Source organism: Hoplias malabaricus, chromosome 13 (assembly GCF_029633855.1).
Source record: "Hoplias malabaricus isolate fHopMal1 chromosome 13, fHopMal1.hap1, whole genome shotgun sequence".
NCBI lineage: Eukaryota > Metazoa > Chordata > Actinopteri > Characiformes > Erythrinidae > Hoplias > Hoplias malabaricus.
This window is the reverse complement of record NC_089812.1, coordinates 34,623,767-34,643,232: the sequence shown is the minus strand read 5'-3', so window position 1 is coordinate 34,643,232 and position 19,466 is coordinate 34,623,767. Positions and strand designations below refer to the sequence as shown.

Genomic DNA, 19,466 nt, shown 5'->3' with positions numbered 1-19,466 from the left:
TCGGTGGGGGGGTGGTGATGGAGTGATGAGCTCTCACCCCTCGCTGCCGTTGTATGCTGTGCTTTTAGGTCCTTTACACCTTTATTTCTTTAATTTCTTTTTTAATTCATCCGAGAACTTACATTTACGTTTCGGCATAGCTGCTTGAGATGAGGGTGGGTACATGAGCTTTGCCTGAGGTAAACAAGGACTACTGACGTGCAGACTGACCAATTAAATGTTTGCAGAGAAGGTTATCGACCAATAACGGTAGCTCTACAGTCAGACCGTCCAATCAGAAGATTTTAGGCTACTTCACCACGCCCCCTTCTCACTCAAGCGAACCAATCGGAGTAGGGGAGGGCGGGGCTAGTTTGTGAACGAAATGCTTCTCGAAGTTCTATGTAAACTCTAGAAAAACAAAATCCCGGACATTTGTGAAATTCTGCCCGGACATTTTTTAAGTCTAAAAAAGAGGACATGTCCGGGTAAAAGAAGACGTCTGGTCACCCTAAGACAGGGGCCCAGTTGCCCACTAGGCCAACCCCAGCCAGCAGAGGGAGACATGGATCCAACACACCTTAGTTTAGGGAAATCAGCAGCACCTGTTTGTCTCCTACTTAAGGAAAACCAACACACACCTCAGTGCTCAGTCTTGGGTTTCTCTTTTCAAGAGTGCCACACAAGCCTAGATGGAAAGTCTCTAGAGTGTTCTCCTGGGTCTCTTTCCTGTGAAAAGGTTTCTAAACTTATTGCGTTTCTTCTTTTCTGAAATCTTTTGGTTTGGCATCTTTGCCTGTTTAGTTGTCTTTTCCTTTAACCCATCCCTGGGTAAACTATCACATTACACTGAATCATGAATGTAAATAGCTATGTAGCGAAGACTAAAATTTCACAGTGACAAGTCTAATACAATTATATATACAAACACACTAACAAAATTAGACTAGATTATAGTACAGTAATCCCTCGCTACTTTGCGGTTCATCTTTCGTGGATTAGCTACTTCGCGGGGTTTTTCAAGGGGGCTTTTTATTATTTAAATGTATTAGACGAGGGCTGTAGGTGACACAGTATATCATTTACAAGTGTTTCTTACGTACAGTACATTTATTGTTCATGTCCACATCCGAGTGAAATTTACTGACGCTAAATCACAGCTTAGGAATGACTCTATTAAAGAAACTGGTAGGATATCACATGTAGTTCCAGCTGAAAAACATTATAGAATGACTGTTCAAAGAGGGGGTTGTTAACAGCAACAGGGAGGGGTTTAAAGTCCAAATACTTGTTAAATACATAAAAAATATCTTTCCTCTACTTCGCGGAAATTCGTTTTTGCGGGTGGTCTTGGAACGCATCCCCCGCGAAAAACGGGGGATTACTGTAAATCAAAAAGCAATTATAGTGTTAGGACTTAGGGGGTATTTACTCTTTAAAGTGCCAAACAAACACACATCAAGGCTTTGCAACATCCACTTAAAGGAACAATCTGTAAAACCGACAGCAGTCCAAATTAAAAATACTGCATTGTGTTGTCTAATATCCCACAACATGGTTGCCATTAAGTTGTTTGCGAAGTGTGGATCACTTCTGATGTGAGCAGGGCAGGGAAGGGGAACTCAGAGGCACTTGTGCTGGAGTTATCACATCATCAATGCAGTGTGGCATGGAGGCGATCCACCTGTGGCACTGCTGATAGCGGCCTTCAGCCCGTCTGCATGGTTGGGTCTGGTGTCTCTCATCTTCCTCTCGACAATACTCCATAGATTCTCTATGGGGTTTAGGTCGGGCAAGTTTGCTGGCCAATCAAGCACAGTGATACTGTGGTCATTAAACCAGGTATTGGTACTTTTGGTAGTGTGAACAGGTGCAAAGCCTTGCTAGAAAATTAAATCCACATCTCCACAAAGCTTGCCAGCAGATGGAAGCATGAAGTTCTTTAAAATTTCATGGTAGAGAGCTGTGCTGGCTTTTGACACAGTGGACCAACACCAGCAGATGATGACTCCCCAAACCATCACTGATTGTGGAAAACTCACATTAGACTCAAGCAGCTTGGATTGTGTGCCTCTCCACTCTTCCTCCAGACTCCAGGACCTTGATTTCCAAATAAAATGCAAGATTAACTTTCATCCAAAAACAAGACTTTGGACCCCTGAGCAACAATTCAGTACTTTTTCTCCTTGGCCCCAGGTAAGACTTCTTCTGGTGTTGTCTTTGGGTCATGAGTGGCTTTACACAAAGAATGCGACAGTTGTGGACCATGTCCTGGACACGTCTCTGTGTTGTGGCTCTTGAAGCCCTGACTCCAGCAGCAGTCCACTCCTTGTGAATCACCCCCAAATCTATTGAATGGCCTTTTCTTGACAATCCTTTCAAGGATGCGGTTTGCCCTGTTGTTTGTGTACCTTTTTCTACCACACTTTTTCCTTCCACTCAAACCTCCATTAATGTGCTTGGATACAGCAAGAGGATGTCAATGACTGCCTTCTGGACCTCTGTCAAGTCAGCAGTCTTCACCATGATTGTGTGGCCTACTGAACCAGACTAAAGGACCGTTTTAAAGGCTTAGGAAACCTTTGCATGTGTTTTGGCAGTGGATGACAAAGTACACCCTATAAAGCCCAGTTTATGCTTCTGTGATGAACTTATGCCATAGGCAGCGCGGTTTGATGTGCACCTCTCCCGAAATGTTACTCATTGCGACCACAAAAGTAATAAGTCGAGAAAAATAAACACCTCTACACTACACACCTTAAATTGTGCATTTCAAAAGTTCTTAAAACTAATAACACACCACTACATTGTGAAGAAGATGTTTGAAATTCAGCCCTAGTGGTTTGGTGGTGTAAATGCAGAGCGACACAGAAGGCAAAGCACAAGTATAAACTTTAACATTGGCATAGGACACTTGTGCAGGCTATGGCATGGGCTCTGTGTTATATCAACGCAAAATTATAGATTGGCCTTTAGTGAGTTCTCTTCACCAGAACATAGTTTTTACTCATTTAGGAACACTACATAAGATTTGGGATTAATTTTTTTCTGCTCCTAGGGCTCCCCCTAGTGCAATTAACTTTTATAGCACTGTACTGAAATTGGTAGGGAGTGAGAGGAAAGGGGTGCTTTTTTCCCATCTGTCAAAATTACATAGTGCAGTTTCTGCAGTGCTGAGCGAAGAGTAGTGATGACAGAGGCTCTATTCTTCCTCTTACAGGTCAGTGAAGCATCACAGTGATTTTGAAGTTGTAAATTTCAAGGTAGAAATATTACATAGTGCTTCTTTAAGCTCTGTTTTGCTGCATAATTGCAGAGTATAGTTTGAGCTATTTCTGCAAATCTGAAACACCTGTTTCTTAAACAGGCTACGGTTTTGTTTTTCTGACTCTTTGTCTTTTGGACTTGTTTATCCCTCTGAACACAGTATTTTGTGTTTAATAAATTTCCAAATTTGACTCGCGCCCTCAGTCAGTGAGTTGTGACATCTACAGATCAGTAAACCTTATGAATAGTAGCTACTGATGACTTAAATATAGCCAAATACTAAACAGTACCCTTCCTGGATCAGGGCCTTGTCGTGGCGGAAGGGCTTGTGTGGTCTCATGACCTCCAGGGCTATGTCGTCGGGAGCTGTTAGCTCCCAGTAGGGTCTCCCATGGCGAACAAGTCTGGAGTGAAAATCCAGACAAACATGATACAAAAGCATACCTATGAGCATCCCTTACACCCATTAAAACGCAGTGTACCCTGCCCAGGAGAGGGTTACCAGGACCTACCCCTGGAGCCAGGCCCGGGGGTAGTGTCCGGCGGCGAGCGCCTGGTGGCCGGGCAGCCCACGTAACCCGGCCGGGCTCAGCCTGAAATGGCAACATGGGAGGATCATGTGGGCTCACCAACCGCAAGATCCAGGGTGCGGTGCAATGCCCATTGGGCACAGAGTGGGGGCGAAGGGGCCCCTGGCATTGAGGAACTTTTCAGTATGCCTCCTGGACGCCTCCCACTGGAGGTATACCAGGCACGTCCAACTGGGAGGAGGCCCTGGGGTAGACCCAGGACACACTGGAGGGATTATATGTCCCGGCTGGCCTAGGAACGCCTTGGGATCCCCCAGGAGCAATTGGTGGATGTTGCGAGGGACAGAGATGGGCTTCTTTACTCGCCCTGTTGCCACTGCGACCCTGAAATGGAAAAGAAGATGATGACGATGACTAAACAGGACAAATCATTGTTAATTCATAACGGTTCTAAGAACTAAGAGTGATACAGTCTCAAATTCGCACAACAGTTGATTAAAAAAGAGTCTGCTGTCTGTTCACGTTATGATTTTATTCAACTGTAGATTCTCATAATGTAGTGGAGTTAAAGTAAAATGTCACCCAAAATTGAGATACTTCAGTAAAATACAGGTACACGAAAAACCTACTTAATCACAGTAACAAATTACATTTACTTCATTACTGTCCTCCACTGCCTTTAAGCCATAATAACATTAAAATAAATAAACACTTGAAATAGATTACTCTGTTTGTAATGAACCTATATAATGTGTTTCACTTTTTTAAATTGAATTACTTAAATAAATAAACATTTTGATGATATTATAATTTATTGAGATGCACCTGTAATTTGGGCATTACATTGTTTACCTGCTGCTATCACGTCTCATACCTGGCAACCTCAAGTGTTGAAACATGTTTCAGGTTTCCGTAATCTCCTCTGATGAAAAAGCTATGATCATTTCGCTAACTTTCGCTTTAAAACTCAGCTAACTGTTCTCTGCGCATAACAATCGGTGTAATATGCTTCCGCCTGGTGGGCACTGTCGGTCCTGCAGGCTTCTCGACACAAAATAAGAGCTAAACGCAGGTCAGTGAGACACACTTAGACATTAATTAATTTGGGTGTTTTTTTTAAACGTTCAGTTAATTTTTTTTATGGATTTATTTAACAGATTTCCAGCTTCTTAACGAGTTATCATTTAGAGCACCAGGACTTTTATGGCAGAACCTCAAGGTCACTGAAGGTTCAATTAAGGTTCATGAGCATTGTATGCTAGGTTGATCTCCTTACTTTTCAACCACCCTTAGTTAACCTTACACATACATACATACATACATATATATGTGTGTTTGTGTGTGTGTGTGTGTGTATTTTTATGGCATTCCAATGATAAAAGTTCATTGTTCATCAGGAATTCTGTGGAACTAAACCATTCAAAAATATCTATTTTAAGAAACTCTTGTTTTCTTAAGAAACAATGGCTCTTTGCGTATATTTCAACTGTGGTGTTTACTGTATGTTTTAAAAACTTAAATAGAATCCATTAAACATTTTCATTAACAACTTTTTGTTCATTTTGTCACATTTATTTTTTAGTTTACATTTTATTAACAGTACTTATATAATTTTATATATCATTTTGTCTTATTTTCAAACACCCCCAACCAACGCCACACATATGTAGCTTCCTGTTAGCAAGTTGTGTGTCAGTGTCTGGAATGCTGTTGTTGAATTGTTATGGAGTTTATATTAAAGGTTTTTAATGTCACTGTTGGTATTAATGTTTTTTTTGGAAACATATAAATGCCAGAGAATGAAGGAGTGATCTGAGTTAAAAGTGGGTGCGTGACTGAGTGACGTCCTAGAGACAAAGACTTGGTGCTGGTTGATTAGTGGCGTCCATTACGTGTGTGTGTGTGTGTGTGTGTGTGTGTGTGTGTGTTGTTTAACACACTTCATTTCCTTTCAGGCTGCAGGGGACTAGACAGAGAGGGCACTACAGAGTAAAAGTGGAGCCCAACAAACTAGCTTCAGTTGCTACATCTTTAGCTGTAGTTTTCTGAGCTAAAAGCCCACTGGTTCTGCTGATTATAAAATAAAAGGAGCTACACCTATATTTCTGCCTTTGGAGCCAAATATGGGTAAGAAATTATATAAAAAATACTTTTGTTTTATGTTTACACTTATTTTTGCTATACACTTCTTTTTTCAGCTTTTTCTATTTTTTCTGCTGCACTCACACACATTGTTCTTTGGGCGTTATTTTTGACCCTGTTTTGACGCGGGGTCTGAGCAACAGCAAGGCGTGCTCTGAGATGAAGGCGTGTCATGTACTTTTTACAGCATCAACTGTTTGTCTCAGACACATAGTTTAGAATCTGCTTGTGTAGTGCAGTGGTCACTGAAACAAAAGAACATTCCTGAAAAATAATATATAATTAAACCCATAAGTTAGAATACAAATGCAGAACATTGCTGTAAATTAGAATTTTATAAATTCAATTGTTTTTGATGAAATCCACTATCACTTATTCTCTGACAGTATTGTTTGTGGAGAAATACAGTGTTAAAATTAATTCAGGAAAGAGGCAAACTCTAACAGGGTCCTGCAGTACTTACCACAAATTAGAAAATGCTCACAACATTAAAACTATAGGCAAGGCATTTTGATCAGTATTGACGTCCAAAAAACCCGATACAAAATAATATATCCAATAGGGGCATAGCAGACATCCAATACAAGCATAAACATCCTTTCAAGTTTTATTCATTCATTCATTGTCTGTAAGCACTTATCCAGTTCAGGGTCGCGGGGGTCCAGAACCTACCTGGAATCATTGGGCGCAAGGCAGGAATACACCCTGGAGGGGGCACCAGTCCTTCACAGGGAAACACACACAGTCACCCATTCACTCACACACTCACACCTACGGAGGAAACCCACGCAGACACAGGGAGAACACATCACACTCCTCACAGACAGTCACCCGGAGAAAACCCACGCAGACACAGAGAGAACACACCACACACCTCACAGACAGTCACCCGGAGGAAACCCACGCAGACACAGGGAGAACACACCACACTCCTCACAGACAGTCACCCGGAGGAAACCCACACAGACACAGGGAGAACACACCACACTCCTCACAGACAGTCACCCGGAGCGGGAATCGAACCCACAACCTCCAGGACCCTGGAGCTGTGTGACTGCGACACGAACCTGCTGCACCACGGTGCCACCCATAAGTCATAAGTCATGTGTACTTATAAGATACAAATTAGTAGAAAGCCAAATATCTTGATCAGTATTTTCCTCTAGGTTTCCCTAGCAGATATCCTTAAGACTATCCAATAGAGGCAGACATTCATTAGAAAGAACAAAATAAACCTTTGAAATTAAACCTTTTGTATCACCTGGTGTTTATATTATATACTTGACAAAAATCTGAACCTTGGTGAAGACAGAAAAACATCAGAATCTTGATGTGCGAGCGTGCATATCCTCTCCCAAAATTAGTAAAATTATATGATGTCACAATGGCCTGACAGCCAATGAGCTGCTTGCCCCTGGGTGGACCGTGCAGGCACAGCACACGGAATGTTTATCTTGTTTGAAGCTGATTAGTGTTCTTGAACTTTTCACGATAGCCTTCTACCTAAGACAGCGTTATCATGACATCATTTATCACAATGATAAAGAGATATTGTCCTTATTACTCTTCTCTATTTCAGCTGTCTGTCCATGGATTAACCAGGTTATTTATCTCTGTTAATAAATGGCAGAAAGAACTATTTACTCAAGCTTATTATTTAAATATGACACTCTGGGTTCTATTGGAGCGAATAAAAGTACAAACGTAACATAATATACACCGAATGTCAACACAGCCGAATTTTAAAAGCAAACAGCTGGAAAATCAAACAGTCACCTTCCAAAAAGCCTGGCTACATGACCAGCAAAGGCCTGCAGTCATATATCTACTAGTGTTTGTTCGTGGTTAATACATAATATGGATTACAAATGACATAAGCAGTGTCTGAATGAGATAAGTATTTGGCAAATAAAGTTATCTTATCTTCATCTAATGATAACAGAAGTCAGTTTCCCCCTTCAAGAAAGTACACCTGAATACATGTTATAAGCATACATACACAGAAACATCCATTATTCCAGACATTTGGGTCAGGCGGTTGTTTGAACGGTGCTATTGGAGGTTTTTCTTAAAGTGTTGTGCTGTCTATTAAACATACGTCGTGTATTTTATAACATTCTTTCATTCCCTTCTGTTTGTCCTCTATCATGTTACAATTCTTTTAGTTTCAACTATGGACTTTGGTTTGTAATTTGAAAGATTACAACAGAAAACATCCAGGGATAAAAACCAGTTCCACATGCTTTAAGAATAGGAAAATTCAGCACGGAGTGGTCGCTGTGTAATCATCATTCCTTGCAATAACTGATTTGTAGAAGTGTATGTAGAATCAGAATCACATTACAGTATATTACTGAATAAATTACTGTAAGACTGGGCGCCAGTCTTTCGGAGGGTGACACACACTCAAACATTCACTCACACCTACGGGCACATTTGAGTCGCCAATCGGCCTACTAACGTGTGTTTTTGGACTGTGGGGGAAACTGAAACACCGGGAGGAAACCCACACGGACACTGAGAGAACACACCACACTCCTCACAGACCGTCACCCGGAGGAAACCCACGCGGACACAGGGAGAACACGCCACACTCCTCACAGACAGTCACCCGGAGGAAACCCACGCAGACACAGGGAGAACACGCCACACTCCTCACAGACAGTCACCTGGAGGAAACCCACGCAAACACAGGGAGAACAAGCCACACTCCTCACAGACAGTCACCCGGAGGAAACCCACGCAGACACAGGGAGAACACAACACACTCCTCATAGACAGTCACCCGGAGGAAACCCACGCAGACACAGGGAGAACACAACACACTCCTCACAGACAGTCACCCGGAGGAAACCCACGCAGACACAGAGAGAACACACCACACTCCTCACAGACAGTCACCCGGAGGAAACCCATGCAGACACAGGGAGAACACAACACACTCCTCACAGACAGTCACCCGGAGGAAACGCACGCAGACACAGGGAGAACACACCACACTCCTTTTTTTTTTTTCTTAAAAACTAAACTTATTTCAAATGGATTTTTAGCCAATAAACAACACACAATGATTGCTTTGAAAATCTCCATTAACAGGGAATTGATTGGCAGCTTATACAAGTTTCTGATTTGCATTTCAGTGTTATGTGACTCAGTGGTGTACCTATGAAATTATTTGTGATACTGTAAACTCCAGACTAATTATTTAGTTATTAACTGGTTATGTAGTTAAGGCTTGTTGTGCTTGTGTTACAGAATTATTAACATGATGTAGTTATGAGGGTGAGGAGCAATTGCACATGAAGGTTTTTGAATATTTAGGAACTTAAATCCTCAAGTAGGGTTTCCATTATTATGGCCGCCCCAGTATTTCACAATAGTCAAAGGTGCACTATGACCTAATAATATGTTTCCAAGGCAACTTTCTTGCCTCCCTTTGGTTGAATGCCGAAAGTCCAGCTACAAACCAATCAGCATGGACCCCAGCATAGAAGAGGTTTCCTCCCTCTCTCCTCCTCCTTTCTAAAGTTTTATCAAGCCTGCGTGGGCCTCCTCGTCCACACTGCACTCTCCATCCTACACCAACCACCATGAATACACCCGAGTCCAAGAGCTCAATGAAGTCTGAGCTGTGGTTGTGGAACTCCCGGAGTCTGTCAATCACAGAGTCCACAGAGGAGGAAGAGACCAAGGTGCACAGAGCAGTCAGTGTGTTCCAGTGCTATGTCCAGCCCTGGCTGGCCGAGCTGGTGGGCTCAGCACTCTTCATCTTCACTGGCTGCATGTCTGTCATCGAGAACCCACTGGACACTGGTAGTCTGCAGCCGGCTCTAGCACACGGCCTGGCCCTTGGCATCGTTATCGCTCTGTTTGGAGAGATCAGGTAAGGCTTCAGATGATATATACTACATCAAGGTTTGTATATCCCTTATAAATTCAGCTTCTTTAAAGTGTGCCTGTTGTGGTCAAAGGCATAATTCAAGAATAAACGACAGGGATAGTCATATAGAAATCAAACGTTCAGGAGCAGCTGTGAATGAGGTTTAGTTCGCCATACTCTAGGCCTAACACTGTCTAGAAGCGATGAAGCTCCAGCCCATATTAGAGGCTACAGATTCCTTAATTTAGTTGCTTTACTATAATGTTAAAGTACTCAGCTACACTTGCCATATAGGTGCACTTTGCTCAGGACCCTCACACAACAATGACAGAACCGGTATTACAGAGTGGTCTATCATTCCCAGTGCTACAGTGACATGGTACTGGCATGTGCGTGTGTATTGCACTGGTACACATGGATCAGACACAGCAGTGCTGCTGGAGTTTTTAAACCCAGTATCAGAGATGTTCTGAGAATAGTTCACTAATGAGAAATATCTAGTGAACAGTGACTTGTGGTCAGCAGCCACTGATTACTGATTCAGGGTCAGACTAAAGGAACATCAACGCAAATTTGCAGCAAAAGGTGCCTGAAAGCGTGGACAGCGAATGGGCAAAGAGTATAAAACCCTCCAGCAGCGCTGATATGTCTGATCCACTTTACCACGACATCAGTGTCACCGCAGCGGTGAGAACGACCCACTATTCATAAAATACACGTATTTATTGCAATCTGATCTTAGAAATGGTTTTATGATATTACAATGTAAACTCTTCGCTTCTCTTCAGTGGAGGCCACTTCAACCCTGCCGTGTCTGTGTCTGTGTGTCTGATCGGGGGGCTCAATATCTTACTGTTGCTGCCTTATATAACAGCGCAGCTTTGTGGTGGACTCATTGGAGCAAGTCTGGCCAAGGTGGGTAAAACTGCGTTATTATTATTATTGTTACTATGTTACTAAGTTTTAAAATACAAATCATTACTGCTGTCGAACATTTACCTTAGTGTGTCTAAGTTTATCTTTGATTTATCTCGTATTTGTTTGTCCTGTACACACACACTGCTCCAGCATGCATCATGTTCCACAGGAAATTTATTAGATTATGGAACTACACGCGGCGCTTTGAGTTTTTCATCTTTTTATATCACAACGACTGAGTTGAAGTAGTAATAAATAATTTTTGCCAAAAAAACGTAGCAATAGCATCATAAAGCATTACATTTTGTTTTCTCTAAAGTGCTGTTGACATCAGATAAAATACCACTACAAATGACAGATCCCTCCTTTACGTGGTAATAGAACTGAAGCATTCATGACCCTCTCTACTTTCTCAGGCTATCTCTCCGCCCCATAATTACTACAACACGTCTGGGGGTGCGTTTAACACGGTGAAAGACAATAGTCAGATCGGGCCTGCTATTGTGGCTGAGCTGGTGATGACACTGTTCCTGACCATGTCGGTGTGTATGGGGGCTGTGAATGGCAAAACCCGCACCCTGCTGGCTCCATTTTGCATCGGACTGACCATTACAGCCGATGTCCTAGCAGGGTGAGTATGTTCAGCAAGATATGTGCACATGCGCACACACACACACACACACACAGACACACACTAATCAATATTAGATTAGCTCTGATGAGCATATTGTCGAAGTCCAATTAAAAACATGCATTCGAACTACATCATTCAAACACAGCAACAGTTCTTCACATTGTACGAACATTTTCACGATGAATGAACCAATAGAAATGCTCCAAAATTACTTGGAAATTAAATCTTTTTACATTCACCTTATTGAAAGATGTACTTTTACTATATTCTTCTGTGTTCCTTCCTTTTTATATTGACTTCCACTCAAAGTTACAAAGGTTTTTTCATCTTCTGTAAAGTTTCTTTTGGGAGATGCATGTTTTTTTATTGCACAGTGACAGTATACATCCACTGATGTGGCGGTGGTGGTGTGTTAGTGCGTGTTGTACTGCTACAAGTGCTACAGCTCTGTTGAAGCCCTGAAAAGGGTGAAAGGGAGCTAGTAATTTGCAGGGCAACAGATTCACTACAGTCTGTAAATGTAGAATTGTCAGTTACATTTATATGGTAAATGAAGCTGAATAAGGGGTCAGCACGGTGGTGCAGCAGGTTAGTGTCGCAGTCACACAGCTCCAGGGACCTGGAGGTTGTGGATTCGAGTCCTGCTCCAGGTGACTGTGAGGAGTGTGGTGTGTTCTCTCTGTGTTTGTGTGGGTTTCCTCCGGGTGACTGTCTGTGAGGAGTGTGGTGTGTTCTCTCTGTGTCTGTGTGGGTTTCCTCTGGGTGACTGTCTGTGAGGAGTGTGGTGTGTTCTCCCTGTGTCTGTGTGGGTTTCCTCCGGGTGACTGTCTGTGAGGAGTGTGGCGTGTTCTCCCTGTGTCTGCGTGGGTTTCCTCCGGGTGACTGTCTGTGAGGAGTGTGGCGTGTTCTCTCTGTGTCTGCGTGGGTTTCCTCCGGGTGACTGTCTGTGAGGAGTGTGGTGTGTTCTCTCTGTGTCTGTGTGGGTTTCCTCCGGGTGACTGTCTGTGAGGAGTGTGGCGTGTTCTCCCTGTGTCTGCGTGGGTTTCCTCCGGGTGACTGTCTGTGAGGAGTGTGGCGTGTTCTCCCTGTGTCTGCGTTGGTTTCCTCCGGGTGACTGTCTGTGAGGAGTGTGGCGTGTTCTCTCTGTGCCTGCGTGGGTTTCCTCCGGGTGACTGTCTGTGAGGAGTGTGGTGTGTTCTCCCTGTGTCTGCATGGGTTTCCTCCAGGTGCTCCGGTTTCCTCTTATAGTCCAAAAACACACGTTGAATGTGTTTCCCTGTGAAGGACTGGCGCCCCCTCCAGGGTGTATTCCTGCCTTGCGCCCAATGATTCCAGGTAGGCTCTGGACCCACCGCGACCCTGAACTGAATAAGGCTTACAGATAATGAATGAATGAATGAGTGAAGCTGATTAAAATGGACGGTGAGTGTAGAAACAAGTAGGTAATGTAAAGGTTTCGACTGTTGTAGCCGTGGGTGGGGGCAGAGACTGAATGAGTGAATGAAGTCCTTGAATTCAATTGAAAGGAAACCGTGTTGTATTTGGAGACAGAGTGGAACCCACTTCACCTTGTAGGATGTTTGTTCTAGCGTCTGTTCCTTTTGGCGGCTTTCATATCTACTCTGACCTACACAGCACTTGACAAGTCAGCCATGGTGTTTTGGTGCTTGAATCAGCAGTCACATGATTTATATCTAAACCAAAAAAGCTGTGTGATTAGTAACCTCTCCAGTGCTCACATGCTGATAAATATCTGTATCACCCTCTAAGCACCCACAGGAAATTCTTGCATCATGACGTCGCAAAGTCAATTTAATTTGATAATTTTTTTAGTATTCCGTTTATATTACTATTTTATAAAACCTGTTAGTTCCTTGATTTTAGATTCAAAATATTGGTTGAGTAGGTTTCCACAACCCTTTGGGCGTTATAGAGTATAATAAACACATCAGCCTTCCACTCCTAACAAGTCACATGTATATTTATCGTTCTTCCATTACCTCAATATATTCATGCTCTTATTTTGCCTCCTGGTCTCACATGGGGCCCTTGGTATTGCCAGTGCACCTCAACATCTACTTGCATTATTTGATTCTGATAAATATATTTATTTCTAACATAAAATTATGTGTTTAGGTGTTTATAATAACTACACACCTGTAATAAGCAATAATCTTTAATTAGTGACAATTTATTGACAGCATCCTTTTTCAGCTCTGTATTTAAACGTATAAACAGAAGCATAGATTTGGATTAATATGATGTTTATTGATTTTAATGCATGGGAAATAGCCAGAATAAATATTTAAACTACAAGCAAGTGGATAGTGTTTCACATGATGGTCGTTATATAATCACAGATGACTCATTGTGTGCATGACTAAATAAGCCACTGAGTGCATCAGATAAACTGTGCCGTTCAGCACTAATAGTTATTTCATTATCTCCATTATCTCTCACACCATCAGTGCACGGCACAAGCAGGAGATCAGTCTCTTTCTCAAAAACACACATTTCAAATGTACGTTTGCTTTATTCCCTCAGTAACATTTAACTGGATGATTCTTTAAAATGTGTTTATTCTAAAATCTTATTTGTATTGATCATCGGTTTATTAACCATAGAGCAGCAGCTGCATTTCGTTTAGCACCTTCTGCACCATTGAAGGTGGAATAAGAACTTAGCGAGAACCTCAGAGTCAACCTCAGACTCATCAGAATGTAACTGCTTCTTCATTTAAGGTGGAACTGAAAAATCCATTAAGGAGGTGATGAATTGGTTTGAAACATAATAGATAACTACAGACAGCGTTTATGATCCAAAAACACTCATCTGTACCTAACTGTACATGAGCAGGTGGCCATTTAGTGTCTTAGTATCAGCATCAAGTGCGTATCTGAAACAAGCCCAGAGCAAAAGGGAAAGTGTTATGTCACTGCGGAGGGAGTTGATTCCGTGCATTGAGAATGGCCATGTCACAACTGACTCATCACCTTTGTGGTGGTGGCTGACCTTAGTGTTTAAAATGGCCATGTTGTTCTTTTGTACCTACATACAAATACACAAACACCCAGCACAAAAGGCTTTGATTCTATTGGCCGCAGAGGCCGACACCCGCTGATAGCTTTATGCACTGAGGGCTTTGACCCTATCAGCTGTGCGTGCGTTCTACTCACTGATAGCTTTGTCCGTTTATCCAAAGGCCTGAGAGGCTGCTGTGGATCCTGATGCTGAAATGCACCACTGCAACGAACCTATGTACATTTATCAGAACTTCACTCCGAGACGGTGGTTGTGATAAGATTTTTGAATGTACAGAGATAAATGAAGAGGCCGAGGACTACTGAATATTTTTAATGATTAAAAGACTATAATGTGGTGTTAAATACTCCACAGAATATATTTCCACTGTTCTACCGCCTAAACATCTTTGATTATGCAGGTGTTAATCAAAATAAATATAATTTATTTATAACAGGTAATAGAATAAATGGGTGGCACGGTGGCGCAGCAGATAGTGTCTCAGTCACACAGCTCCAGGGACATGGAGGTTGTGGGTTCGATTGCCGCTCCGAGTGGCTTGTCTGTGAGGAGTGTGGTGTGTTCTCCGTGTCTGCGTGGGTTTCCTCCGGGTGACTGTCTGTGAGGAGTGTGGTGTATTCTCCCTGTGTCTGCGTGGGTTTCCTCCGGGTGACTGTCTGTGAGGAGTGTGGTGTGTTCTCCCTGTGTCTGCGTGGGTTTCCTCCGGGTGACTGTCTGTCAGGAGTGTGGTGTGTTCTCCCTGTGTCTGCGTGGGTTTCCTCCGGGTGACTGTCTGTCAGGAGTGTGGTGTGTTCTCCCTGTGTCTGTGTGGGTTTCCTCCGGGTGACTGTCTGTGAGGAGTGTGGTGTTTTCTCCCTGTGTCTGCGTGGGTTTCCTCCGGGTGACTGTCTGTGAGGAGTGTGGTGTGTTCTCCCTGCGTCTGCGTGGGTTTCCTCCGGGTGACTGTCTGTGAGGAGTGTGGTGTGTTCTCCCTGTGTCTGCGTGGGTTTCCTCCGGGTGACTGTTTGTGAGGAGTGTGGTGTGTTCTCCCTGTGTCTGCGTGGGTTTCCTCCGGGTGACTGTCTGTGAGGAGTGTGGTGTGTTCTCCCTGTGTCTGTGTGGGTTTCCTCCTGGTGCTCTGGTTTCCTCCTACAGTCCAAAAACTGGGTTGTTAGATTGTCCATACAACCGTGTCTGAATGTGTGTGTGGTGCCCTGTGATGTACTGACATCCTGCTCATGGTGTTTTCCTGCCTCGCGCCCAGTGATCCCAGTTAGATTCCAGATCCACAGCAGCCCTGAACTGTATGAGCTGTTACAATGAATGGATGAATGAATGTTTAACAGTGTTGCATAACAGATGCATATGTTTATGTTGCATAACGAATCATCTGCATCATAATACCTCCTCCTGTTTTTCTTCTGCTTCGCTTTATTAGTCTTTTACATGGCAGAGGCATTGTTTGAATAGGAACAATGTAAAGCAGGGGCCATGCAAGCTCCTCAGATTAGGAATAAAATAAACTGTCGGTGTAGAAAAAATAATATTTCATGGCTTAAAACGCTGCTTTAGTTTAATAAACATTGCCCTCAATTTAACATTACTTTCTATAATTCTCCTCCCTGGAAAACAGTTAAATTCAGTAGCCCTAGCACTTTGTGTCATTCCGGTTGACAACCTGAGGGGATGTATTATTGGATACACACCTTGGATAAACTGAGGGAATAATTTACTTGTTTGGAATTCTTTAATTGGCCCAGAAAAAAAACAGTAGTCAATCGAGACTATAGCTTCAGTAATTTGTGTCCGTTCACAATTTCTATTTCCCAAAAACCTGAACAAACATGAGAACTTTAAACATCTAAACATCAGTCGTATTGTTCCATAGACCGGAGCCCAAGAAAGCATAAATAACGTGGTAGTAGCATTCTCCTCCAAGTGTGTTGAACTGTCCAACTATCCCCTACGGTTCTTATATATTAATAATATAAAGCTGAAAATCAAACGTAAGCTCATAATATCTCAGTAGTTATATAATGTTATAGATTATACAATTACTGATAAGATTAGAGGTACTCATAAAAAATCCATCTTTAAATTTACCCACCATTTATACAGAGTACTGAGTCGTGTTACACCCTTATAGCACACACGCACAGACCTTACACACCCACATGTCATACATACACACATCCACAGTGGCACTCTGTACATATACACTTGTATATACTATGAGGTACAATCACATTCCAATTTGTTATGCTTTAAATCAGTTTATTTATTCAGCCTGGTTTGGTTATTTGTCTTATATTTTTTATTGGTGCATATTGCGGTGTGTTGATTTTAGCTTTTCATAAGAAGAAAGTTTATTTATTCACAAGCAAAAGTAGTCAAATCATGATTGAATTATTATCTAAATGGAAATACGTTAACACCTCTTCTGCAGGGAACAAATGGGCAGTGGCGGCTAATGAGAGCTGTTATGCTAACTATTGTTGCTAGCATTTGCTCATTAATTAGGGTTTAGTATTCGGTGCTAGCCCGGACTGACTTTACTGATATTTGTTGCTCAGTGGCGCGATCTCTGGAGCGTGTATGAACCCAGCACGAGCGTTTGGACCAGCAGCAGTGGCTCATTACTGGACCTACCACTGGATCTACTGGGTTGGGCCTATGGCTGGAGCCCTGCTCACTGGAGCTCTCATTAGGTAAATACATTCATGGATTGAGTATATATTAAAAGAAATAAATTGCAGGGCTGCAGTATATATTTCACTGTATTTTCTCATGTTCTGTCCAGGTTGATGCTAGGTGATGAGAAGATTAGACTTCTACTGAAGTGACGCTGCTTGCCATTGTTCAAGTGAGAAATTAAAATGTAATATGTGAATATTGTAGGTAATGTACATGAAAGCACATGACATTCTCAGATCTAGAGCCCTTTTATGGCTCTTTTGCTTTGGTTTATCTCATGGAATGTGTAAGAAGCTATTTAAATCGTGTTAAAGAGAGAAATAGCTATCTTTTGTTGAAAGTCTTGCCTAAGAACCCTTGCTGGTGTAGTGTGGTGTGTTTTCCTGGGTCTGGAATGCTACATGGAGATAAGGGTTGTTGCCCACTATGTGATGCCACCTGCAGTGTTTTCTTTTATGTTCCATGCGTTCATTTGCTGCTGATATATCCATTCACCTTGCACAATCATATTATTTAACTGTTAAAATTATGAAGACTTCCAGTTTTGTAAAATATAATATGCATTTAGTTTATGATTATCTGCTTTTATGAACATGGCATATAATCAGAATGAGATTTATATATGTCAAATACAGACTGGTGTAGTGGGCGTACTTTAGTTTAAGTGTCTAATGCCTCTTGTGCTTCACAAAACACAATATTAAATCCTTACATTTATAGCTTCTTTATCGATGTTATAATGTGGGATAAATAATGAGAATTGGTTCATTAGGAACACTGACTTTGTGATTATAATCTTATGTAACAGATTTATTTTAAGGACGTTTTTATATTGCTTCTTTTGTATATAATAAACACAGCCTTCATGTTTTTGATGGTTTCTGATCAGTCATTTTTTCATTATGTCAGTAAATTTTGAGTTATGTTTTTTTTTATAATATCCTTATACTGAGAATTTGCCATTCAGTGATTCGCACACAAACTTACATTTATTCAATCATCCATTGTTTGTAAACGCTTATCCACTTCAGGGTCGCGGTGGGTCCGGAGCCTACCCGGAATCACTGGGCGCAAGGCGCGATCACACTCTGGTGGGGGCACCGGTCCTTCACAGGGTGACACACACTCACACATTCACACCTAAGGACACATTTGAGTCTTCAATCCACCTACCAACATGTGTTTTTGGACTGTGGGAGGAAACCGGAATACCCGGAAGAAACCCACGCAGACACAGGGAGAACACACCACACTCCTCACAGACTGTCACCCGGAGGAAACCCACGCAGGCACAGGGAGAACACACCACACTCCTTACAGACTGTCACCCGGAGGAAACCCACACAGACACAGGGAGAACACACCACACTCCTCACAGACAGTCACCCGGAGGAAACCCACGCAGACATAGGGAGAACACACCACACTCCTCACAGACAGTCACCCGGAGGAAACCTACACAGACACAGGGAGAACACACCACACTCCTCACAGACTGTCACCCGGAGGAAACCCACACAGACAGAGGGAGAACACACCACACTCCTTACAGACAGTCACCCGGAGGAAACCCACACAGACACAGGGAGAACACACCACACTCCTCACAGACAGTCACCCGGAGGAAACCCACGCAGACACAGGGAGAACACACCACACTCCTCACAGACTGTCACCCGGAGGAAACCGACGCAGACACAGGGAGAACACACCACACTCCTCACAGACAGTCACCCGGAGGAAACCCACGCAGACACAGGGAGAACACACCACACTCCTCACAGACAGTCACCCGGAGGAAACCCACGCAGACACAGGGAGAACACACCACACTCCTCACAGACTGTCACCCGGAGGAAACCGACGCAGACACAGGGAGAACACACCACACTCCTCACAGACAGTCACCCGGAGGAAACCCATGCAGACACAGGGAGAACACACCACACTCCTCACAGACAGTCACCCGGAGGAAACCCATGCAGACACAGGGAGAACACACCACACTCCTCACAGACAGTCACCTGAAGCGGGACTCGAACCCACAACCTCCTGGTCTTTGGAGCCGTGTGACTGCGACTCTAACCTGCTGCGCTGTATATTCTCCACCAGGGAAACAAAACAGCTGATTTTTCCCATAGTTCCTAAGACTGTTGCCACGGTTAGAACACAATAGCAGAGAAAAAGCCTGAGATCAGCAACAAGGAGACAATGAACCAAACCAGGACAGACGATGTGAGAGACCTGAACAAGTCCATAAATATGGAGGCAACTGGAGGCATGCTTGGTGCCGTTATGGCAAAGGTGAGACTTCTGCGGGTTTGTATGACTGCTGCGAGTCCACAAGCCTCAGTTCCTTGTGTCAATAGAGCAATAAAACAGATTACAGCCCCATGTAACA

The 19,466-nt window shown here is 42.9% G+C and overlaps 1 protein-coding gene across 1 annotated transcript; it reads left to right on the top strand.

Annotated features, from left to right (window-relative positions):
- The first annotated feature begins 9,310 nt into the window (after positions 1-9,310).
- LOC136664981 (aquaporin-8-like) lies at positions 9,311-17,561 on the top strand. The gene is made up of 5 exons (XM_066642516.1): positions 9,311-9,801; positions 10,587-10,713; positions 11,133-11,347; positions 16,945-17,079; positions 17,172-17,561. The coding sequence occupies exons 1-5, from the start codon at positions 9,509-9,511 to the stop codon at positions 17,212-17,214; spliced, it is 813 nt and encodes a 270-aa protein (XP_066498613.1). The 5' UTR covers positions 9,311-9,508; the 3' UTR covers positions 17,215-17,561.
- The last annotated feature ends 1,905 nt before the right edge of the window (positions 17,562-19,466 follow it).

Bases quoted from the DNA above. Each gene is read 5' to 3' on its own strand.
- LOC136664981 (XM_066642516.1), top strand. From the start codon at position 9,509: ATGAATACACCCGAGTCCAAGAGCTCAATGAAGTCTGAGCTGTGGTTG. The intron at 10,714-11,132 runs GTGGGTAAAACT...CTACTTTCTCAG, and splicing joins TTGGAGCAAGTCTGGCCAAG to GCTATCTCTCCGCCCCATAA. The intron at 17,080-17,171 runs GTAAATACATTC...TGTTCTGTCCAG, and splicing joins CTCACTGGAGCTCTCATTAG to GTTGATGCTAGGTGATGAGA.